The 23,538-nt window shown below is 36.1% G+C and overlaps 1 protein-coding gene and 1 pseudogene across 8 annotated transcripts in view; one reads left to right on the plus strand and one right to left on the minus strand.

Annotated features, from left to right (window-relative positions):
* The window catches only part of HECTD1 (HECT domain E3 ubiquitin protein ligase 1), an 88,315-nt gene that overhangs the window by 42,532 nt on the left and 22,245 nt on the right, over positions 1–23,538 (plus strand). For 4 of the 8 annotated variants that reach the window (XM_088024650.1, XM_028114901.2, XM_028114898.2 and 1 more), the window contains exons 13-26: positions 338–560; positions 1,083–1,346; positions 1,450–1,526; positions 5,771–5,905; positions 6,681–6,827; positions 7,903–7,997; positions 8,991–9,096; positions 12,033–12,167; positions 13,147–13,286; positions 13,566–13,889; positions 15,416–15,582; positions 15,674–15,850; positions 19,239–20,075; positions 20,777–20,998. In XM_088024650.1, the coding sequence (XP_087880776.1) occupies positions 338–560; positions 1,083–1,346; positions 1,450–1,526; positions 5,771–5,905; positions 6,681–6,827; positions 7,903–7,997; positions 8,991–9,096; positions 12,033–12,167; positions 13,147–13,286; positions 13,566–13,889; positions 15,416–15,582; positions 15,674–15,850; positions 19,239–20,075; positions 20,777–20,998 (3,049 nt within the window). The remainder of the gene's footprint in view (positions 1–337; positions 561–1,082; positions 1,347–1,449; positions 1,527–5,770; positions 5,906–6,680; positions 6,828–7,902; positions 7,998–8,990; positions 9,097–12,032; positions 12,168–13,146; positions 13,287–13,565; positions 13,890–15,415; positions 15,583–15,673; positions 15,851–19,238; positions 20,076–20,776; positions 20,999–23,538) is intronic. The other 4 variants (XM_088024652.1, XM_028114900.2, XM_088024651.1 and 1 more) reach the window with 1 other exon arrangement.
* On the minus strand, positions 4,499–4,833 carry LOC114217959 (large ribosomal subunit protein eL36 pseudogene; annotated as a pseudogene).

Raw genomic sequence — 23,538 nt, forward strand, 5'->3', positions numbered from 1 at the left:
TTATTTATTAGAGGAGGGGGCACGAGCGGGGGTGGGGAGAGGGAGAACCAGGCTCAATCCCAGGACCCTGGGATCAGGACCTGAACCGAAGGCAGACACTTAACCGATTGAGCCACCCAGCCTCTATTTATGTGAGTTTCTTAATGTTTTTAGGACTTACTTATAAGACTTAGCTATAGGTAATTAGTTGAATCAAAATGCATGTTAAACTACAGGCAACTGAATATAAGTTCAGCATGTTTTAATTCTAAATTTGATACATGGACATATTTTTAAAAACCTGTATTTGAAATAGATATTATTTTCCTTGTTTCATTCAATAATTTTACACATTTAGGAAGATGAACCACAGGAGGATGCTAAAGAATTGCAGCAAGGTAAACCATATCATTGGAGAGACTGGTCAATCATTAGGGGAAGGGACTGCTTATATATATGGAGTGATGCAGCAGCCTTGGAATTATCTAATGGCAGTAATGGATGGTTCAGATTTATCTTGGATGGAAAACTAGCCACCATGTATTCAAGTGGTAGTCCTGAAGGTGGATCGGATAGTTCAGGTAATATTTTGTTTCTTTTAAAATGTTCTACAAGTTTCTGTAATTTTGATGATTTGTTTTTCTGCTAATTATTTTTGCTAGCATTGTCATAGAAATAGCACATTCTTGATGATCATTTGGCCAATTTATTTAATATCAACAGAAAAACTGTTGTACCTTGAAAGCATTTAAGAAACGCCTTTTTATTGTAAGAGACAGGGAATAGCACTGTTACCTACTTTTAATCTCTCTAATGTTTTAGGTAAAGCTACCTCTTACCATGTAATGATGAATTGTGTGTGTGAAGCCTTCTCAAGTTGCATCTTTTCCAAAAGCCCTGTACTTTAAAAAATTATGCCTGTAGGGTTGCTTTTATGCCTGAACCTAAATATATCAAACCAGTGAGAGTATGCCAAAGAAAAAACTCTGCTAATTAAGTTTTTTATATAAAATAGATATTCCAACAGGTAATTTTCTTTTTATTAAAAAAAAAGGAGTATTTGAAAAGAATGAGGTTTTGAAACAATCATTTTGTCATTATAGAAAGCAGAAGTGAATTCTTAGAGAAGTTACAAAGAGCTCGAGGCCAAGTAAAACCTTCTACTTCAAGTCAACCTATACTCTCAGCACCAGGACCCACTAAACTCACTGTAGGAAATTGGTCACTAACTTGTTTGAAAGAAGGAGAAATTGCTATTCATAACTCAGATGGTCAGCAAGCCACAATACTGAAAGAAGATTTACCTGGTTTTGTATTTGAATCTAATAGAGGAACCAAACATTCATTTACTGCAGAAACTTCTCTGGGTAAGTTATATAGAATATGTAAGTTTAGTAGGTAAGAATAAATGAGTATCTTAAATTGCAATAAAATAAATTCTATGAAATGTCTTTTTTTTTTTTTTTAAAGGTTCAGAATTTGTGACTGGTTGGACTGGTAAAAGAGGCAGAAAACTGAAATCTAAATTAGAAAAAACAAAGCAAAAGGTATATTTGTGGGATTTGCTTTTTCTTTTTTTTTTGCTGTTTATACTGACGTGGTAAGGTTTCATTGGTATATTCAAGCATTTAAAAAATTGAGCCATATAACACAAGTTACCCTAATCTAACATATTTTGCTTTTCTGTGCTCATTATTTTATGTTCCACAATAAATACACATTTACTTATAATTTTATACACATGCTAAACACAAACATTAAAACAATTAAAATGTGTAAGACAATAAAAATTTAAATGTTTTGACCTATTAATGTCACAAAAACTTTGAACTCATGCTTTATTATTGGTAGTAATGTTTTTAGTGATACAATGGGATTGAAAGTACATCATTATATTTTACAATCCTAATTCTACAATCCTGATTTAATACTTTATAATAAAGCAACTTGAATGCCTGGTTCTAGATTCAAATATTTTGATGCTTAGTTTAAAGGTCATCTTAGGTGAAATTACTATTTCAAAAAGATATAGCAGCAAGTGTTTACTGACTCTACCTTCAAAATCACAGTAATAATTTTTAAATTCTTTCGATGAAGTTGCTTTTTTTTTTTTTTTTTTTTTAAATAAGGCCAAGGGACACCTGACTGGCTCGGTACATAGAGCATGGGTGGAACTCTTGATTTTGGGGTTTTAAGTTCGAGCCTCACGTTGGGTGTGGAGATTACTTAAAAATATAAGCCAGCATATTTCCATCTTTATTATATTGATTCTTGCTTTTTATTTTTCATTTTTAAAAGAGAAAATCTTATAATTAGATTAGTATTTTCTGATGGCAGAAATTTTTATTTTACCTACAATGATATAGGATAGTTTTTTTCATACAGTATATGAAGCATGCTTTTAGGTGTTTGGGATTGGGGGCTTACTGTGTTTTTTATGGCTTTGGCCTTAGAAATAGTAGTAATAAAAAGAAAAAAAAAGAAATAGTAACAGGTTTTATTTGGAGCAGTTATATATAACATGTTTATGTCTTAATTTCTATTTGTTAATGTGTTGGGCCATCCTAAAGATATTTCCAGATGCTAGACCTTGGAAAGAAATATTTTATTTATTTAGATAAATATATATTATCTCTATAGCTATATGTATTATTTTGTGATTGCTTTTTTGTTTTTAAAACAAATGTGAGGGGCGCCTGGGTGGCTCAGTTGGTTAGGCGACTGCCTTCGGCTCGGGTCATGATCCTGGAGTCCCAGGATCAAGTCCCACATCAGGCTCCCTGCTCAGCAGGGGGTCTGCTTCTCCCTCTGACCCTCTTCCCTCTCGTGCTGTCTCTCATTCTCTCTCTCAAATAAATAAAATCTTTAAAAAAAGTAAAATAAAACAAATGTGAAGTCAGAAGTTTTTTCTATTTCAGGGTTAAGGGCATTTGAGGAAGAAATATCTCAATTGAAGATAGCCATTAGATGCTAAAAGGAATTTGAAGTAAATACAGTCCATTTTTGTTATTCACAGTAGTTGTGTTATGTAAAGCTTCTTTGAATACTGAACCATTGCTCTTAGGGGAAATACAGGGTTAGGTTCCTTTGAGGCTCCGGTCACATTTTTTTTTTTTTTTAAAGATTTTATTTATTTATTTGACAGAGAGACACAGTGAGAGAGGGAACACAAGCAGGGGGAGTGGGAGAGGGAGAAGCAGGCTTCCTGCTCAGCAGGGAGCCCGATGGGGGCTCAATCCCAGGACCCTGAGATCATGACCTGAGCCGAAGGCAGACGCTCAACGACTCAGCCACCCAGGTGCCCCTCTGGTCACGTTTTTGTAACTGATCCATACATAACCTTGTTTTATGTGTCTTTCTGTTTAAAGACACCATGTTTAATGTGTCTTATTGATTTGTTAACACTGAACTTGTGGCCAGTAGCGCTGTCTTGCCTGAATAAAGCTTACCTAACACACACATTTTCTCCATAAGACACACATCGTGCCTTCTTGTGCTTAGAAACACTGGCCCACACTTCAGTACTATGTTTGGTGGCCATTTTAAATAGTGAAAGCACCAACAAAACCACAAAAATGTTAAAAACGTGGCACAAAATAGAGTGTGGAAAGGAGGACACTTGTTCATAGAGAGCTAACACAAGTATGACACTTGTTTTAAGGTAGAGTTCACCTTGTTTGACCTCACCTGAGAACATGCACATGAGGCAGCTCCCGAGGTTTTGTTGCACTGTGCATGTCCACAAGTGACTGTGAAAGCATTGTAAATATTGATTTGGGGATTGCAAATAAATTTTAGTGAGTAGTTGAACTCACAAATACAGAATTCTCAAATAATGAGGTTCAACTGTAATTTTTTATAAACCTACCACTGAGCTATCTCAGGAATTTCTTGTAATTCCTGAAAGGTTGTATTAATCAACCAAATTTAGACTCAGAGGGATCTGAAATTTCACAATGCAGAAGAAAAGTAAGAAGTAGAATAAATCAAGGAGAACTAGTCTCAGTCCTATATTTTCAGTTCTTAAGAAATGTATGATTATTGATTCCATTTCTTAAAGTCACTAGTAACTCATTGACCATGTGGCTGTTCTTTGGGTATGGAAGTAGTACATATCAAAATATACTGATTTTAGGTAAAAGTAATTTTAATTGTGAATTTTAACCTTCATTTTACTTATTAATCCTGTTTTATAAAGGGGTAGTGTCTTAAGTGTTGTCTAACAGAGCTTACTTTCCTCTTAATTCTGAAAGGCATACCAAAACAATGAAAAAGTACTATTAATTCATTTCAGGAGTGAATTTTTTTCTATTACATTAGAGTTACACTAGGTTAGTTTGTGATTTAAATGAAATTACACAAATCCTAAATTTACATTGTTTAAGCAAATATTTTTAAAGACTATATGTACTGAATTTTATCAGACCCAAGCCTGGGACACATTAGTTTATTTTTAATTTCAATTTTAATTTTTTTTCAAGTTCCAAAAAGGCTTTATTACATACAGAGGGGGAGGGGTTCAGTCCTTCTTGGCTGCCTCTTTCCTCATGGCTGCCAGGACATTGCTCAGCTCCTCTCTCTTCCTCTTGGCATGGAAGTGTGTCCCTGCTCTTTTCTTGATGACCTTGAGGGTGCACTTGTCCTTGGAGACCTCAAGCAGCTCCATGGTCTGCGCTGGTATGGAGTGAAGCTGCACACCTCTCAGGTCATGTCCTGCACAAACTTGGTGTGCTTGATGCGCTTGATGCACTTGGTGCGGTGCCTGTGGCGGCAGCTGTGCCTCAGTTTGCTCACGTTCTTAGTCACCTTGTGCTCCTTGTTGAGGCCCACGGTGGTAGGGTAGCGCAGGGCCATGACTGCCCCTCCATGGCTCCCACGGTGGAAAGGCTCAAATAACGTTAATATAAATGAGAGGTGACTAGTGCCCATACCAACTGTAGTCGTTCTTCCTTATGATGAAATATATAAACTTATATAGTGTCATTTATACGGTGTGTGAATAATATAAATAGAAGAAAGAATAAAACCTAAAGTACACCCCAGATTGTTAATAGGTTCAACCCTGGGGGAATTCCTTTTTATATACTAGATGGAAAGCTGCCTAATTCATGGATCATTGAATAAAGCCAATTGGCCTTTAAGTTAAAAAGAAAATTTAAAAAGATTCAACTTTGGGGTGCTGGGTGGCTCAGTTGTTGAGCGTCTGCCTTCAGCTCAGGTCATGATCCCAGAATCCTGGGACTGAGCCCCACATCGGGCTCCCTGCTCGGCGGGAAGCCTGCTTCTCCCTCTCCCACTCCCCCTGCTTGTGTTCCCTCTCTCGCTGTGTCTCTCTCTGTCAAATAAATAAATAAAATCTTAAAAAAAAAAAAGATTCAACTTTGGTTGGTGGAGTTATAGGTGGCTTAATTTTTTTTTTTTGCTTATTTATATTGTCTAATTGGTTCACCATAATTAGGTTACTTTTATAAAAAAAAGCAAAGTTAAGTTTTATAGGTTGTTAAAGTTGGTTTAAATGAGATAAGTTCCTCTTTGGCGTATGAATACAAAGCTTAAGTAACCAAAAATTAAGATTATGCGTTCTTTTATTTGATAATTGCTTAAATCTACTAGAGTACTTTTTCAGCTATGAGAACTTTTGACATATATGAGTAGAGGTGGCAGCATTTTTTGGAAGTTGGTAATGGCACAAAAATCTTAATTTAAATGTTGTACATTTATATGTAGGTAGAAAGAGATTTGTTAAAAATATTAATTGTGAAAATTCATATTTGCAATTTTAATTTGGTAGGTACGAACTATGGCTCGAGATTTATATGACGACCACTTTAAAGCTGTTGAAAGCATGCCTCGTGGAGTAGTGGTAACACTCAGAAACATAGCAACTCAATTAGAGTCATCTTGGGAACTTCATACAAATAGACAAGTATGTTATTTAGCCTCTAGATTTTATGGTACACATTGATCTTGGTTTAGTTTTCCCCCCTTTATCCTTTATATTCTGGGTATTGATTAGTGGTCAGCAAATTATTACCCATGGGCTAAATTGGGCCTGCTAGCTATTTTTATATGGCTTTGTGAGGTAAGAGTGGGTTTCATATTTTTAAATGGTTGAAAACAAATCAGAAGTGAGAGTATTTTCTGATACATGAGAATCACATGTAAATGTAATGATAGTGTCCAAAAGTAGTTTTATTGCTTACAGCCATGCTCACTCTTTTACCTATTGTCTGTGACTGCTTTGGAGGTGTGGTGCAGGGCAGAGTTGAATAGGTGTGACAGAGGCCATATAGCCTGTAAAGCCTAAAATACTTCTAATTGTCCCTTTATAAATTGTTTTGTGCATGGGGTGCCTGGGTGACTCAGTTGGTTACGCGTCCTGACTCTTGATTTCGACTCAGGTCATGATCTCAGGGTTGTGAGATTGAGCCCCTGTGTTGGGCTCTGTGCTCAGCCTGGAGCCTGCTTAAGATTCTCTCTTTCCCTCTCCCTCTGCCCCTCTTCACCCCTTCCTTCTCTTAAAAAAAAAATGTTTTCTGACCCTGGTAAAGATATAATTTACATTAATAATTTGAACTGCCTATTCTTATTTAATATTTGACTTATTTTCCTGGTAATTGATGTTGTGATAAATTAAGTATATTAAGACCTGTTTATTTTTTTGTTGTTTTTGTCTTCATTAAAAATTTTTTTTCTTTTAGTGTATTGAGAGTGAGAACACTTGGAGAGATTTAATGAAGACAGCCTTAGAAAATCTAATTGTACTTTTGAAGGATGAAAACACAATTTCACCATATGAAATGTGCAGTAGTGGATTGGTGCAAGCACTTCTTACTGTTTTAAACAATGTAAGTTTATGAAGTAGTACAGAACAGACTATATAGTTCTAACAATTACTTGTAGCAACATTTTTGGCAAAGCAGTGTTTGTTTTGTCAAGAAAAATTTAAAAACTGAGGTAATAAATGTTAGTATTTATAATTTGGCCTTTCTTTTATGTTGTATCATTAGTTTAAGCCAATTGAATTCAGTAATTGAGTCTATTTAGATTTTTGAGTTTTCCAATCATAATTTATTCTAGAGTTTTTTTGACAAAACACTTACTTTAGCCTAAGATTTAACATTATTCAGTGCTCTGATTTCTTCATAAAATGAAATTAGTCTGTAGACCTTCTTAAGTCCTTAAATTATTTGCATAAAATTAAAATTTATGAGCCATGACTATTTAGGAAGTTACTCTAATTATTTGACAAGTATTTGCTAATAACCTTGTGTTTCTCTTCAACTTAGTCTACCTTTAATGTTTCTCTATTGTGATAAAAATTTTATTTTAATGAAACATACCATATGTACTTATTATAACAAATTCTAACACAAGTATAAAAAGTGAAAGTTTTCTTCTATTTTAGTTCTACATCCAACTTTAATTTTTGCTCTTAATCACTGTATGTGGTAATATACTCTTAAAATTCATTTTAATTTCTATATGTTGTATATTCCCTTCATTAATTTTACCATTTGCATAATTTCCATTTATTAAAATTATATTGATATATCACATTATATCACTTAGTGATATTTGTGAAATCATTGTTTTGGTATACCAGTTATATTTTTTCTAATACTAATTAAAGTAGATAGTATTAAAATGGAAAATGTTCATTTGTAAATAATCTGAAATTACCTTGCATACTACACTTTGGGAAAAGCTCACAGGAAGTAAAAAAAAAAATCTGTATATTAGCTGTGTTCTACAAGTTATATAGTAAAAAGAATTTTGATTGAAGGAAAATGATGATTTCACTTAGATTATATTGATAATTTTGTAATAATATATTAATGTTTATCTTTGTAGTGTGTGTTTTTCATAAATTTTGGTAACAGCCTTAAAATGGTTTTTTTGTACCTTTTTAATTTTTTGTAGAGCATGGATTTAGATACAAAACAAGATTGTAGTCAACTGGTAGAAAGAATAAATGTTTTTAAAACAGCTTTTAGTGAAAATGAAGATGATGAAAGGTAAATCACTAAATTTCTTTAAATTTGAAGTTTGCAGTGTTTGAAAATTGGTATACTTTAAAATAGTCTAATATAGTACTTATACACAAAATAGGAACTTTTAAATTCGGTAAACAAAGTAGCTTTATATTGTAAATGTATAATAATAGGAAAAGATTTTTAAAAAGATTTTATTTATTTATTTGAAAGAGAGCATGAGCAGGGTGAGGGGCAGAGGGAGAAGCAGACTCCCTGTGGAGCAGGGATCCTGATCACGGGACTCTGTGACATGACCTGAGCCAAAGGCAGATGCTTAACTGACTGAGCTCCCCAGGTGCCCTGGAAGCATCTTTTTACATAAATTCCTTTAAGTGGTATTACTGAGTTAAAGATTGTAGATGATCTTAAAAGTTTCTTGATGCAGATTGTCAAGTTATTATCCAGAAACATTACACTAGTGTTACCTTGCCAGCAAATAATATAGTTTTCAAAACTTTGTTGCTTTATATTTTCATATGTATCGAAAATATTAAGAAAAAAATTATTTAAACTTTTTTTAAGATTTATTTATTTATTTATTTGTTGGAGAGAGAGAGCGTGCACGCACTCGCACTCATGCCCATGCACAAACAAGGGGAGTGGCAAGCAGAGGGGGAAGCAGACACCCTGCTGAGCAGAGCCTGTTGTGGGGCTCTATCCCAGGACCCTGGGATCATGACCTGAGCTGAAGGCAGATGCTCAATCAACTAAGCCACCCAGGCATCCCATAGTTTAAACTTTAAAAAATAAATTATATGTCTACTTTGAATGCAGCTGATAGAAGTCTTATAAGTAAAATGAAATACTCTTGAGTGAAGGAAATTGAGTTATGAGAGTATTTTTGTTTGCTTAGATGTAGTCTCATACAAAATTAAACTTTTCTTTCCACTCAAAGTAGGGGTCTATATGAGGCTGGTTAGTGCAGTTCCTGTATGAACTTGGTTATAAACACTCTTAATTATTTTTTCTTCGTAGTCGACCAGCAGTTGCATTAATTCGGAAGTTAATAGCTGTACTAGAGTCTATTGAACGTCTACCTCTCCATCTGTATGATACACCTGGATCCACATATAACCTGCAGGTAACCGTGAAAAATGCGGTCACTACTATTGCTGAATGTGTTTAGGAGCAGTCTTTTACCTTGCTTAAGAAAACAAAAGCAAGAACGAACTTTGTTCATATTGTATTAAATAACAGTTGTGCTTACTCATTAAAGACTGTAACCGTAATGTCATTTGATTGTTTTTTTAATAACTCTTGAATTATTAATATTTCAATTTTTTGTTTAATCAAATCGCTGTGGATTTCAGTAAATGTTTATTGTGAGTAATAAGTCATTTGGTTGATGATAAGTGGAAAAAGATGCTTTATCAGTGGAAAAGGCAGGAAAAGAAATGGGTCCTTTTGTTCTAGAATTACGAGTTACGTCCTTTCATCCCTATAAGTCTCAGTAGATGAGAAAGTATGAAAATACTTTATTATGTTATGTTAATCACCATACATTACATCATTAGTTTTTGATATAGTGTTCCATGATTCATTATTTGCATATAACACCCAGGGCTCAGTGCAGAACGTGCCCTCTTTAATACCCATCACCAGGCTAACAAGTATGAAAATATTTGAAGGACAGTTTTTTTTCTTTCTTTTTTTATGTCATTTTTTAAAGCCAGGTGGCCTTCCTTAGCTATTCGTATTGATTCTTTAGGAAATCTGTCATGGGTTTTATAAAAAGCTTGTTTTTTTCCTAAATGTTTTCTGGTTGACATTCACATTCATTTATTCATTTATTCTTTTGTTAGCAGCTGGTATCCAGATATGAATAGATAGAACAAATATTCTTTGTATGAATATCCCAGTCCAGATCTTTATTATATCTTTTGTAGGTTACCTTAGTATTCCTTACACGTCATTTTGCCTGAATCTTGCCTTTATCCAATCTATCCTGCATTGCACTGCATGGAATAGTTTCTTTTATTTTTTATTTAAGATTTTTTTTTAAGATTTTATTTATTTATTTGAAAGAGAGAATGAGATAGAGCATGAGAGGGGGGTGAGGCAGAGGGAGAAGCAGACTCCCCGCTGAGCAGGGAGCCCAATGCGGACTCGATCCTGGGACTATAGGATCGTGACCTGAACCGACGGCAGTCGCTTAACCAACTGAGCCACCCAGGCGCCCTGGAATAGTTTCTTTTAAATAGAACCTTTAATAAGTGACTAAGAATCTCTATTTGCCAAAACAATGGCTACTCAAGGCAAAAATCTTGCCATACCCCCCAAGAACCCAGTAATGTTACCAAAGCCACTAGCCAGACTAGAGAGGTTGTCTAGGGAGTTAAAGTATGTTAGTTTGCCTGGCATGGAATTAATATTTAACATGATGTTGAGATCTACTTTGTGTTTTATTTTGTATAGAATAATGAAGAGGAGCAAGGGCTTTTGGCACATCCCCCCCCCCTTTTTTAATATTTGATTTTTTAAGCAATCATTACACCAAATGTGGGGCTCCAAGTTACAACCCCAGGATCAAAAGTCACATGCTCTACTGACTGAGCCAGCCAGGTGCCCCAGTACATCCTTTTTAAGGCTTTATCCCTTTTTTTTTTTTTAAGATTTTATTTATTCATTTGAGAGAGAGAGTCAAAGTATGAGTGAGGGGAGGGAAGGGGAGAGGGAGCAGACTCCTCACTGAGCTTAGAGCCCAACCTAGGACCCCGGGATTATGACCTGAGCCAAAGGCAGCCGCTTAACCGAATGAGCTGCCCAGGTGTCCCAAGGCTTTATCCTTGTTAAGTAAATAAGGCAGAGATAAGTCTCAAAAGACTGGCAGTTCCCCTGCTTGTACAGCCCTAGGAGCATCAGCATCTTTTATTCACCAATTTTAGGAGACTATGCAAGATAAAAAGACAGGAAGGCTGGTAATGTGTCCTCTGGGTAGTTCTACCCACATGCCCATGTAAGTATTTGATTATGTATCTATAGGAATTAGTGAAGATTTAAACAGCAATGATACTACCTAAAATTGCTAGTTTCGTACTTGCTTAATAAAATGGATTGGATTGGACGCTATCGTGTATTTTTAAAAGTTGATTAGCCATAGCGGTGCCTGGCTGACTCATTTCGTAGAGCATTTGACTCTTGATCTTAGGGTTGTGAGTTTGAGCCCCATATTGGGCATAAAACCTACCTAAAAAAAAGTTTACCAGCCATAGACTATTTAATATATTCTATCTTTAAAAGAATAAATTAGGGACTCCTGGGTGGCTCAGTTAAGCGCCTGCCTTCGGTTTAGATCATGATCCCAGGGTCCTGGGATCAAATTTGCCATTGGGTTCCCTACTGAGCAGGGAGCCTGCTTCTCCCTCTGCCCCTCCCTCCCCCCGCTTGTGTTTTTTTTTCTCTCTCTGTCAAATAAATTAAATCTTAAAAAATGATTTAAAAAATGAATAAATTAACTAAATAATTAGCTACTTTTCATAACTTACCTGGAAAATTGCAACTTATAAGGAATGCAGTACCTTCTGTTATAGTGTTTTACGATTTCATTAAACCATGTGTATTTGAAGTTGTTTAGAAATTCTAAGTACCATGTCAACTTTGTTTCTTGAAAGCCAGTATCATTTGTTCTGGTGGTCCTGTAAAATTTTATTTATTTATTTATTTATAAAGATTTATTTATTTATTTGAGAGAGGAGAACTGGGGGAGGAGCAGAGGGAGAGGGACAAGCAGACTCCGTGCTAAGTGTGGAGCCTGACATGGGGCTTGATCTCATGACCCTGAGATCACTCCATGCACTGAAATCAAGAGCCTGACGCTTAACTGACTGAGCCATCCAGGTGCCCCCAGTGGTTCTTTAAAAAAAAAAAAAAATTAATAGAAAACAAACACTGATCCTTCTTCAGTGGTTCTACTGTAACTTATAATTTTCAATTACTATTGAGAACCTTTCTCATTTTTACAGTTCTAAGAGACAAACGAGGTACTTTCTGAAGCAGTTTTATCATTTTTTTGCACAGATACTTACAAGAAGATTAAGATTTCGGTTGGAACGTGCACCTGGTGAAACTGCATTGATAGACAGGACTGGCAGGATGTTGAAGATGGAACCCTTAGCTACAGTTGAATCTCTAGAACAGTATCTCTTAAAAATGGTGAGTTTCTGGCAAGGCCGTGGTGAAATAGGCATTCTCTGCTATGGGGTTTAAACCCTTTAGAAAAGTAGTTGGGGAAGTATGTTTGCAGAGTTATGGTAATGCTCTTTGACCTTGTAATTCTGTTTTTTGTACTCTACTAAGAAAATAATCTTTAAGCACTACAAATGCTTTCTTCATTAAGGTGTTTATTAGAGACATTTGTAATACTGAAATCATGAACAAAACCTTAATGCCAGTCAATAAAAGGAATATCAAGCTGTTAATTATTTCCATTGATTTGAATATTGTGTAGCTATTAAAATGTATAAAGACTAATAAGGAAACAAATTTTGGTATAGTATGATCAGATGTTGTTTTACCCTGTCTGTTGAGATAATGGAGTAAAGAAATACTCTATGATATTAATAGTGGGGTACTTTGGTTGTAGAAATTTGCGTTTTTCTGTTTTTTCCACAAATATTCTTTTTTTAAAAAAAGATTTATTTGAGAGAGAGTGCATGTGCGGCGGGAAGAGGGGCAGAGGGGGAAGAGAGAATCTGAAGCAGCCATCCTGCTGAGCATGGAGCCCGCTGTGGAATTTTTCCCAAATATTCTTTAATGAGTATTTGTTGTGATAAAATAAGTCACATTGGGGCAGCTGGGTGGCTCAGTCAGTGAAGCAGCTGCTTTCAGCTCAGGTCGTGATCTCAGGGATCACGGGATTGAGCCCCACATCAGGCTCCCTGCTCCGCCGGCAGTCTCCTCCCTCTTCCTGTGCCGCTATTCATTACCCCCTTATTCGTGCTCTCTCACTTGCTTGCTCTTGCTCTCTCATAAATACTACACTTGATCTTAGCCAAAAGGCCGAGAAGCGATTGCTCTCTCATAAATAAACTCTTAAAAAAATAAGTCACATTAAAGGGATAGGGAAAAAATGGGCATTGCATTTGAAAATAGCCTTATTAAGGTGAGTGTCTTCATATTTTCTTTGGTATAGGTAGCAAAGCAGTGGTATGATTTTGACCGATCTTCATTTGTTTTTGTTCGGAAATTAAGAGAAGGCCAAAATTTTATATTTCGGCACCAGCATGATTTTGATGAAAATGGAATCATTTACTGGATTGGGACAAATGCCAAGTAAGTCATGCTGTTTAATGTAGAGAGAAAATATTCACCTGAAAAAAAAATTCTAGGTAGTAGAATAAAATTATTAACCAATCTGAGTATCATACAGTTTAAGGAATTTTGTATTACAGGTTAAATATAACACTATCTCATTTACTTTTTATGAAGAAAAAATATATAAATTGTCAATTTTAGGATTTTAAAAATATGATTTTATGTGAAAAAAGCTAGTATGAATAAATGGCATTTATTTTAATAGTGTTAACTGCTATTTTTTTTTCCTTTATTTAGAACTGCATATGAATGGGTAAATCCAGCTGCTTATGGACTTGTAGTAGTAACATCGTCAGAAGGAAGAAATCTACCTTATGGCCGCCTAGAAGACATACTAAGTCGTGATAATTCAGCTTTAAATTGTCATAGCAATGATGATAAGAATGCCTGGTTTGCCATAGATCTGGGTCTCTGGGTGGTACCATCAGCATATACACTTCGTCATGCTCGTGGTTATGGAAGGTCTGCACTGAGAAATTGGGTTTTCCAGGTATCCAAAGATGGACAGAACTGGACTTCTTTGTATACCCATGTTGATGACTGCAGTCTCAATGAACCAGGGTTAGTTGAGGAGTCTTTGCAAATTGAAAAATTCAGTAATGAACTTTGTTTATTTTTATAACTGTATGCTCTTAGAGCTGTCTTCTTTGTGAAATATTGAAGCAAGATTTTCTTTTTATTTTTTTAAATATTTATTTGAGAGAGAATGAGAGAGAGAGAGCATATGAGAGGGGGGAGGGTCAGAGGGAGAAACAGACTCCCTGCTGAGCAGGGAGCCTGATGTGGAACTCGATCCCACGACTCCAGGATCATGACCTGAGCCAAAGGCAGTTGCTTAACCAACTGAGCCACCCAGGCGCCCAAGATTTTCTTTTTAAAAACATCACTTGAGGGGCGCCTGGGTGGCTCAGTTGTTAAGTGTCTGCCTTCGGCTCAGGTCATAATCCCAGGGTTCTGGGCTCAAACCCTGCATCAGGTTCTCTGCTCCGTGGGAAGCTTGCTTTTCCCTCTCCCACTCCCCCTGCTTGTGTTCCCTGTCTCACTGTCTCTCTCTCTGTCAAATAAATAAATAAAATCTTAAAAATTCACTTGCTACTATAATTTAGGTATTAATTTGACCAAAACTTTTAACAGCTTTAGATAAAACATTAGAACACTGAGCCTATTTATTTAAAAAGAAATTGATACATAGGTAGATATGTGTATATATAGCATACTAAACTCCCCATGTACGCACATGATATATGTGTATTTTCTACAAATTAATAGTTGCTATTGCTGGTTATAGAATTATGGCTAACTTTTAAATTTTTCTTATTTTTATATGCTCTTTTCCTAAATTTTATATATTGGTCATATTTTTTTAAAAACAAAGTATTATATTTCTTTTAAAAAATTTATTTATTTGAGAGAGTGTGCATGCAGAAGGGGCAGAGGGGGCGGGAGAGGGAGGAGTCCATGCTGAACACGGGGCTCAATGCTGCTGATCCCATGGCACTGAGATAGCAACCTGAACTGAATCCAGGAGTCTGACACTCAACCAACTGAGCCACCCAGGTCCCCCAAAAGTATTATATTTCTAAAAATTTTAGCTCTAAGTTTTAATAGAACAGTGTGGCACATTTTGAGGGGAATATAGGGCATGGAGTTAAATTAATTTCTGCATTTCATGTAGTATGGAGGGAGCTCCTTAATATTTGGATTAATAATATTTTCATGCTTTAAATTTAATATTTTAATATATCATTTTAAACTTCACATGAATTTTAAAAAATCTTTTTCATCTCAAGCATACTGTTACTCTTAAAATTTCTTGTCTTATTTCTTTGGATTTTATTAGTCAAAAATCATTTAAAATTATGAGCCAGTCGTATACATTTAAACATTTCATTTTTAATGATGGCTGATTTTCTTCTTTGATATCTTGATTCTTGTGTAACAGACTGTGGAATTCCATAACACCCTGAATGTGGAAGTTGGTTTATTTTTTCCATTGGTCTCTGTTATGTAAAAAATCTTCCCCACCTTAAATATCTTTTTCATCTGTTTTAAAACATTACACCATTTTTTCCCTAACACATTCACAGGTCAACAGCAACCTGGCCTCTTGATCCACCAAAGGATGAGAAACAAGGGTGGCGACATGTGAGAATTAAACAGATGGGGAAGAATGCTAGTGGACAAACCCACTACCTGTCACTATCTGGATTTGAACTTTATGGCACTGTAAATGGAGTATGTGAAGACCAGCTAGGTAAAGAGATGATAACAGGGTTTTAACTTAATGGAACAGTTCTCTTTATAAAATGTGACTTGTTTATATTTCTTGAATTTCTACTTTATAGGGAAAGCAGCTAAGGAAGCAGAAGCTAATCTTAGAAGACAAAGACGTCTAGTTCGCTCCCAGGTTCTGAAATACATGGTTCCAGGGGCTCGTGTGATCAGAGGCCTTGATTGGAAATGGCGAGATCAGGATGGCAGCCCACAGGGAGAAGGTACCGTCACAGGGGAACTGCATAATGGTGAGTAGGTACTTAGCATTTTTAGTGTAGAAATGGAGTACTTAAATAACAAAGTATTTTTCTTTTGTTATTTTGGTTAGTTTACAAATTGTATAAATGTCCCAGCACTCTGTAGTAGAACTGTATTGATTTCACATTAAAAATGGAAAAATCATTTACTTAGAATTAAGGGAAATTTTTAATTTCTCTTTTGATTTAGAACTTACTGCTAATATTTTAGTGATTAATAAGTTAGTATAAGTTGACTACTCTAAAGACACATTTTCTCCTGCTTTTTTGGGGTCTATTCATAAGTTTTCATTGATCTTTATTTTCTTATGCTTTTCTTGTTAGCGTGATAGGAATCAGGCAGTAATTTTTTATTCTTTTATAAGTCATGTAGACGAAAAAGCATTAGCATTTTTAGTAACTACTTTTTAATAAAGCACAGAACAAGAATTATAGCCTCTTCGTTTATTAATAGATTATAAAATAACATTCATAACGTTTCTCAGTCTACTAGCTTTTCTTTGGATTTTAAACTTTGATATTTTATAAGGTGAGGGTTGTTATTTAAATCAAGTTCATTTTATAAACCTTTGATGCTGTAGATTTTAGAGAAGTCCATACCCACTTATTTAATAAATTGCTCTTAAATTCCCAGAAGCAACTTAAAATGCCTAATTTTTTTCTTATAAATATGCAAAAGGCTGATTTATTAATGGATAAGTTGCCTAGCCAGTAGTGTGTTCTTAAGAATTTTCCTTGCTGTTAAAAACAAAAAGGAGTAAAATGTTCATATTCTTAACTTAAACCAAACATCTGGAGAGCTGTAATAAAGGTGATAGGGCTTAGGAGAATGACTAACACTTAGTATCTTAATATATTCATGTTCTGTGTGATACAGGCATTTATTTACCTAAATACATTCTTGATTTTATGGTTTTTAAGATTCTCTTCTTTGTATCACCTTACTACTTAATGCATTTCTTGTATAGTTATACCGTAACTGCAAATTGTTGTCATTATAGCAGGTTTACAGTGAATGAGCAGAGATGTGACTGCCAAAATTCATAAAAACCTGTAATAGTTGGGAGGACAGTAGTACCATTCAACCCAGAAATTTTAAATGTTTTTAGACATTTTAATGATACTTAGTTAATATTCTGTTTCCCCTAAATTGTTTGTTTTGGCTTTTAAGTGTGTGGGCTAGTTAGGGGTATATGAATGTAGTTTATTTTTCTCAGGCTGGAGTCAGCTGAAGCGACTGCCTGCGAAAATGGGATTCTTAATTTTAGAATTTAGTATACAGAAAAGCCTATTTTTGCTGACTGGACTAATGTGGAGGTTTCAGAGTTTTGGCTGACCAACATGGTCATTCATATTAAGTCTTATTTTAAAACCTTTATGTTAGAGACAGTGCTTAGCTTTCAAAAGTAAACCAACCATTTCTTTCTTTCTTTCTTTAAAAATTTTTAATTTTATTTTTTAAAGATTTTGTTTATTTGACAGCAAGAGAGGGAACCACAAACAGGGGGGAGTGGGAGAGGGAGAAGCAGGCCCCCCACGGAGCAGGGACCCTCCCCCCCCGATGCAGGGCTCGATCCCAGGACCCTGGGATCCGAAGGCAGACGCTTAACGACTGAGCCACCCAGGCGCCCCCAAATTTTTAAATATTTTACTTTTAAGTACTCTACCTAATGTAGGGCTTGAACTCACAACCCCAAGATCAAGAATCACACACTCCACTGACCAAACCAGCCAGGTACCCCTAAACCAACCATTTCTTTTGGTGGTGAGGGGCAAAGGGAGAGGGAGAGATCTTAGGCTCCACATCCAGTGTGGAGCCCGACGTGGAGCTCGATCTCACAACCCTGAGATCATGACCTGAGCTGAAATCAAGAGTCAGGCACTTAACTGACTGAGCCACCCAGGCGCCCCAAATATCTTTCCTTTCTAAAGAATCTGTGTGTCAGTGGGAATATCCCTTTTTTTTTCCTCGTGTATTCCACAAATATGAGTGCCTACTATGTAAAGATACTTTGTTAGATTTCAGGTAAACAATGGTCACCAAAAAAGTATGATTTCCTGCCTTCTGAGTGAAACAGATGAGCATACAGTTACAGATCTTGGTTGCTATGGAGTAAATTCAGTATATTTTTGGGGTGATTAATGCAGTATAAGTGTTATTTTTATTTGGAATTGGTATATGTTTTTGAGCCTTTCCTTTATTCACACTATTCCATGTTGCAGAAGAGATGGTTAAATGTTGGTTCTTTAGAAGTTATTTCAGCATATGGAATAAATGGGGGCAATTGAAATTTCATCAAAACTAGATTATGTAGATTTGGGGCTGTTAGTTTTCCTCTCATAGAACTCCTATGCAGATAATTCCCACAGGTAATTCAGTATTACTTATACCCCTCTGAGCTTCATCATAAATATATATGAACTTGTTGTGTGTGTGTGTGCGCATGCATGGAGTACCTGCGTGTATGGGTGAAGTACTTTCAAACTTTATAAAGGTTTGTTAAATTTTTAAAAATACATATATTTTTATATGTTGTGTTTTTCCCTGAAGTAGTTAGCTTATAACACTAAACTAAGATTGTAAAATTTTTATTATTTTCCATTCTAATAGGCAATTTGTTTTATGGCTTTTGGAAATTAATTACTGATTTTTAAAAAGCACAAGTATTGTTTTACAAGTACAAGTAAATATACATTGAATATCGTGTTCATTAGTTCTTTGCACATTATTAGCTTTAGCTTATAGGTTCTAATAAAGAGCCTAGCAATACTTTAAAAATTTTGTTTTTAGAATTTTCTGTGCTTATTCAAATATATTAAACTTAATCATAAGAAAACCAAGTAACCACTGAACTTTGAGAACACAACCGAAATGCTAACTTAGTGTTATTTGAGCTGGTGACCTAAAATTTGTGCAGTAATATGTGAATGTTTTGTTTGTCAATTATTAGAATTTAGCCCAAACTTAAAAATTAATGCTAAGTCAGAACTTTTTTCTAAAAAGAACATTCGACCACATAATCACATTTAGCAATTAAAAAACCTTTTATTTAGATTTCATCTGTACTTAACTGAAGTTGTAGTATTTCACCATTTATATCAGTCTTTTTTACAGTTTTTAACAGTTCTTCCCCTTAAAAGACACCCCAATAGATGTAAATATGACCCTTACATTGTTTTCAGATTTCAGCAGAGCATGCAGTTCAGAAATAAGAGACATAAAAGGAAGAATTTAATTTTAGTTGGCAGACCTTAAATGACTATAGAAATTCAGAGAAGTTCAGCACTGATGAAAAGCTGATCCCATATTGTGGAGCTACTGTCTGACACGCTCCTCTCTGCTTTCTGCCGGGTCTCACAAACTCCTGTCCCTTTCCAGGCTGGATTGATGTCACCTGGGATGCTGGTGGCTCAAACTCTTACCGTATGGGCGCAGAAGGAAAATTTGACCTCAAGCTTGCACCAGGGTACGACCCTGATACAGTGGCATCACCCAAACCTGTTTCATCCACTGTTTCAGGCACAACGCAATCATGGAGCAGCTTGGTGAAAAACAACTGTCCAGACAAGACCTCTGCTGCTGCAGGCTCCTCAAGTAGAAAAGGAAGCAGCAGTTCTGTGTGTAGCGTGGCCAGTAGCAGCGACATCAGCTTGGGTTCGACCAAAACGGAACGGAGATCAGAAATTGTAATGGAACACAGTATAGTTTCAGGAGCTGATGTCCATGAACCAATTGTTGTTCTTTCATCTGCTGAAAACGTCCCTCAAACAGAAGTAGGGTCATCTTCCAGTGCAAGCACCAGCACCTTAACAGCGGAAACGGGAAGTGAAAATGCCGAAAGAAAGCTAGGCCCTGATAGTTCTGTTCGCACTCCTGGGGAGTCTAGTGCAATATCCATGGGAATCGTTAGTGTTAGTTCTCCTGATGTTAGTTCAGTGTCTGAGTTAACAAATAAAGAAGCAGCTTCACAACGACCCCTTAGCTCTTCAGCAAGTAACAGACTGTCAGTGAGTTCTTTGTTGGCTGCTGGGGCCCCTATGAGCTCTAGTGCAAGTGTACCTAATCTGTCCTCAAGAGAAACATCTAGCTTGGAGAGTTTTGTAAGGAGAGTGGCAAACATAGCACGGACTAATGCCACGAACAACATGAATCTAAGCCGAAGCAGCAGTGATAACAACACTAATACTTTGGGGAGGAATGTGATGAGCACAGCAAGTAAGTGAGCTTTTCCTTATGGAACCCAATGATTTTTCCACTTGGAGGGATGCACAGTAGGGTTTCTTGGTCAGTGGGTTCTGGCTGCAGTCTTTAACTAGATCATTAACCATGTTACATACAACTACGTCAGATTTAGCACTTCAGGAATCTGTTGTTAAGTTCTATAGAATCATGATCTCTTAAGAATTCAGATCAGGTGTGATAAAGAACCTCTTAATCTGAAAGGATAAAAACAGTAACACACTTCTATTTTTCACTCTTCTAAGATAAATGGTTACGTTCAGCTGCATGAGGAAATAGATGACTATTAAATATTGTCATGGTCAACTAAAATCAGAGCATCACACTGGTTTAACTTTGCCTTAGGTCCTAAATTGATACTAGCTTCTGGAAGGCATTTAATTCTAACTTAAGCTAATGGGTTAAAGAAATTCCTTTGGAAAATGTCATTGGGAATTAGTGCATTGCCTGTTTCACTTTTTAAAAAAAACAAGGCTTAATTTTTTGAAAAATAACAGTGCTATACAAACAAGGATTCTTAGTTGGATTTCAGTTGGGTTCCCAAAGTTGTTGCTTTTCAGCCTTTTAATAATTAGTGTTTCATGATCTCATTCTTTTATTCTAAATATATAACCTAGTTTTTCTTAGGTTTATACAATCCCACCAGTTGTACTGATTTGCTTCATTTTTATCTTTAGCTTCTCCTCTTATGGGTGCTCAGAGTTTCCCCAATTTGACCACACCTGGTACCACATCAACAGTGACAATGTCAACATCCAGTGTGACTAGCAGCAGCAATGTAGCCACAGCAACAACAGTTTTATCAGTTGGTCAGTCCTTAAGTAATACTTTAACTACCAGCCTCACATCAACCTCCAGTGAGAGTGACACAGGCCAGGAAGCAGAATATTCCTTATACGGTAAGTGATAGTTTAAAATACTTAGGTATTTGTGTAGTGATGCTTTTAGTATGTTTTCCTGCTATGTTGTCTTTAACTGTCAATTAGAAAATAATTATCCTCTCTTATTAAAGATACGGCATCTTCATATAAGATGAAAAAACTCTGTGCTGTGGGGGACTGTTAGATTATCTGATTATAAGTGGACATCTAGGAACTTTTGTGTCCTCCTTTTTCACCTTTTGTGAAATAATGAAGTTTTATTGGAAGAATTATGGTAACAAAGATATTAGACACCTTTATCAGAAAAGAATAGAAGTGTAAGAGATTAATAATAATAATAAGCTTTGTAAAGTTATATTCTTTGTATACTATAATGTAAGAAGAAAAACACTCCCCCTGTGTGTCTCCTCTACTCTCAACACTCTGTTCACAGAGCCCTTCACTGCTGGTACCGCTGACTACCAGATGTTTGTGAAGTTTGCCCATACCGAGCAGTGTTCAGACACCAGCTGGGTGTCCTACAGTTTAACTCAGTTGCTCAGCTCTGGCACTGTTACCTACCTGGAATTAGTGCCACATCCCATAGGTAAAGGGCCCCATTCCATAACACCCTCTCCCCACCCCTTCAGACACAGATCCAAAGTCCAGGTTGTCATCTGTGCTGCAGACTGGCTATAAATTGGAAGCTTCCGTGACCCTCTCCTCTGGTTTAATTTGCTGGAGTGGCTCACAGGATTCAGGAAAACATTTTATTTATTGGATTAACTGTTTCTTATAAAAAAGGGTATAATTCAGGGGCACCTGAGTGGCTCAGTCATTGGGCGTCTGTCCGCCTTCGGCTCGGGTCGTGATCCTGGGGTCCGGGGATCAAGCCCCGCATCAGGCTCCCTGCTCCGCGGGAGGCCTGCTTCTCCCTCTCCCACTCCCCCTGCTTCTGTTCCCTCTCTCGCTGTGTCTCTCTCTGTCAAATAAATAAAATCTTAAAAAAAAAAAAAAAGGTATAATTCAGGAACAGCCAGATGGAAGAGATGCATAGGATGAGGTCTGGAAGGTCCCAAGCACAGAGTGTTTGTCCCTTTGGAGTTTGGGGACCCTGCCATTCCACGGATGTATCCTTGTCTACCAGTCTGGAAGCTCTTTGAATCCCCCATTTGCAGGGGTGGAGGGAGGAGGTGTTTAGAGGCTTCATGATTTCAGCGTGATTGATTAAATTATTGGCCATTTGTGATTGAACTAATATATCTGGCCCCTCTTCTTTCCCCAGAATATTAAAGAGTTAGGGCTACTCTTTGCCTCTTGAAAATTATTGTTAGATGATTACCATTTCCTTTTTCACATTTCTAAAACTGGAGGACTCTTTAAGGGTGCTGCTGTGAAGGATCAGAGGAATATCTGCCTTATAAAATAATTTCTATATGCAAACTTTTACTGTGTTAGGTTTTGAGGGACGTGATTCTGTGATATGGTCAAATCTATGAAATAAGGAGCTATTTAAGTGTTCTTATACTCTGATAAAGAGAAGATCATAAGTAAAAAAAAGCCTAGACTTTAGTGAATTATAACATGTGAGAGATGAAATTTCAGTATCTAAAGTAAGATTGTTTTCCTTTGAAAGTAAGCCAAAAGTGGAATTGATTGTGTGTGTGCATGCATGTATGCATACTACCACATCATGTTCATGAGAACCACTCTTCAATTACAGGATGGCACCTTACATGTGTTAGGGATAATATATTTCATCAAATTTAAGATGCCATTATAATTATTTTATGTCACTAAGAAAAAATGTTGCCAATTCAGCTGTGACTTGCCATTGCTTGTAAGACACATTCTGATTCCAGAATATTGAAGTGTTAAAAAAAAAATTGTGTGCCTTAGAAACTAATTGAATATAGTATCAGGCCTCTTTCTTCTACTAGCCATCTAGTAAAAGGTATTGAATTTTAGTCCTGTGTAATTATTAGATTTAAAATATATATATATGTTTCAGAGGTTTGCAGATAAAGATTCCACCAAGTAATTATAAATTGTCTTCTGAATGTTCTTTTGGAATATGGAGTGTGTATTGTCTTTTTATCCACAGAAATTTTTTTCCTTTCATATCCAGTAAAACTTCTCCTGCTTTAGTCCCATCATTACTTTCTGTTTTCAGTTCTTGTGCAGAACAGCTTGTCAACATCTTCATTGTGTGGGACTGTGTTTATCTGACACAGACTTCATAGAGGGGGCGGTGAGGGAATACGGATAACATGAAAGATGGTACATACATTGCTCCATAGTAAATAGGCAGTGTCTATAAGTAGTTGTTACCATTAACCTGCCAGGTCACGGAGCTAAACCCAGCCTCTCTGATTGACTTTATTCTGCCTTTTCCCTTATATGATATTTTACAGTTTCTATTTATATATTCTTTTTCTTTTCTTCTTCTTCTTCTTCTCCTCCACCTTTCTCCTCCTCTCTCCTTCTTCTTTGTGGGGAGGGACAGAGGGAGAGAGAGAATCTTAAGCAGGTTCCATGCCTTGCATGGAGCCCAGTATGGGGCTCAATCTCATGACCCT

The sequence above is a fragment of the Eumetopias jubatus genome, unplaced genomic scaffold, assembly GCF_037043125.1.
Source record: "Eumetopias jubatus isolate StellerSeaLion01/CBP00866 unplaced genomic scaffold, mEumJub1_p1.0 scaffold_7, whole genome shotgun sequence".
Taxonomy (NCBI): Eukaryota; Metazoa; Chordata; class Mammalia; order Carnivora; family Otariidae; genus Eumetopias; species Eumetopias jubatus.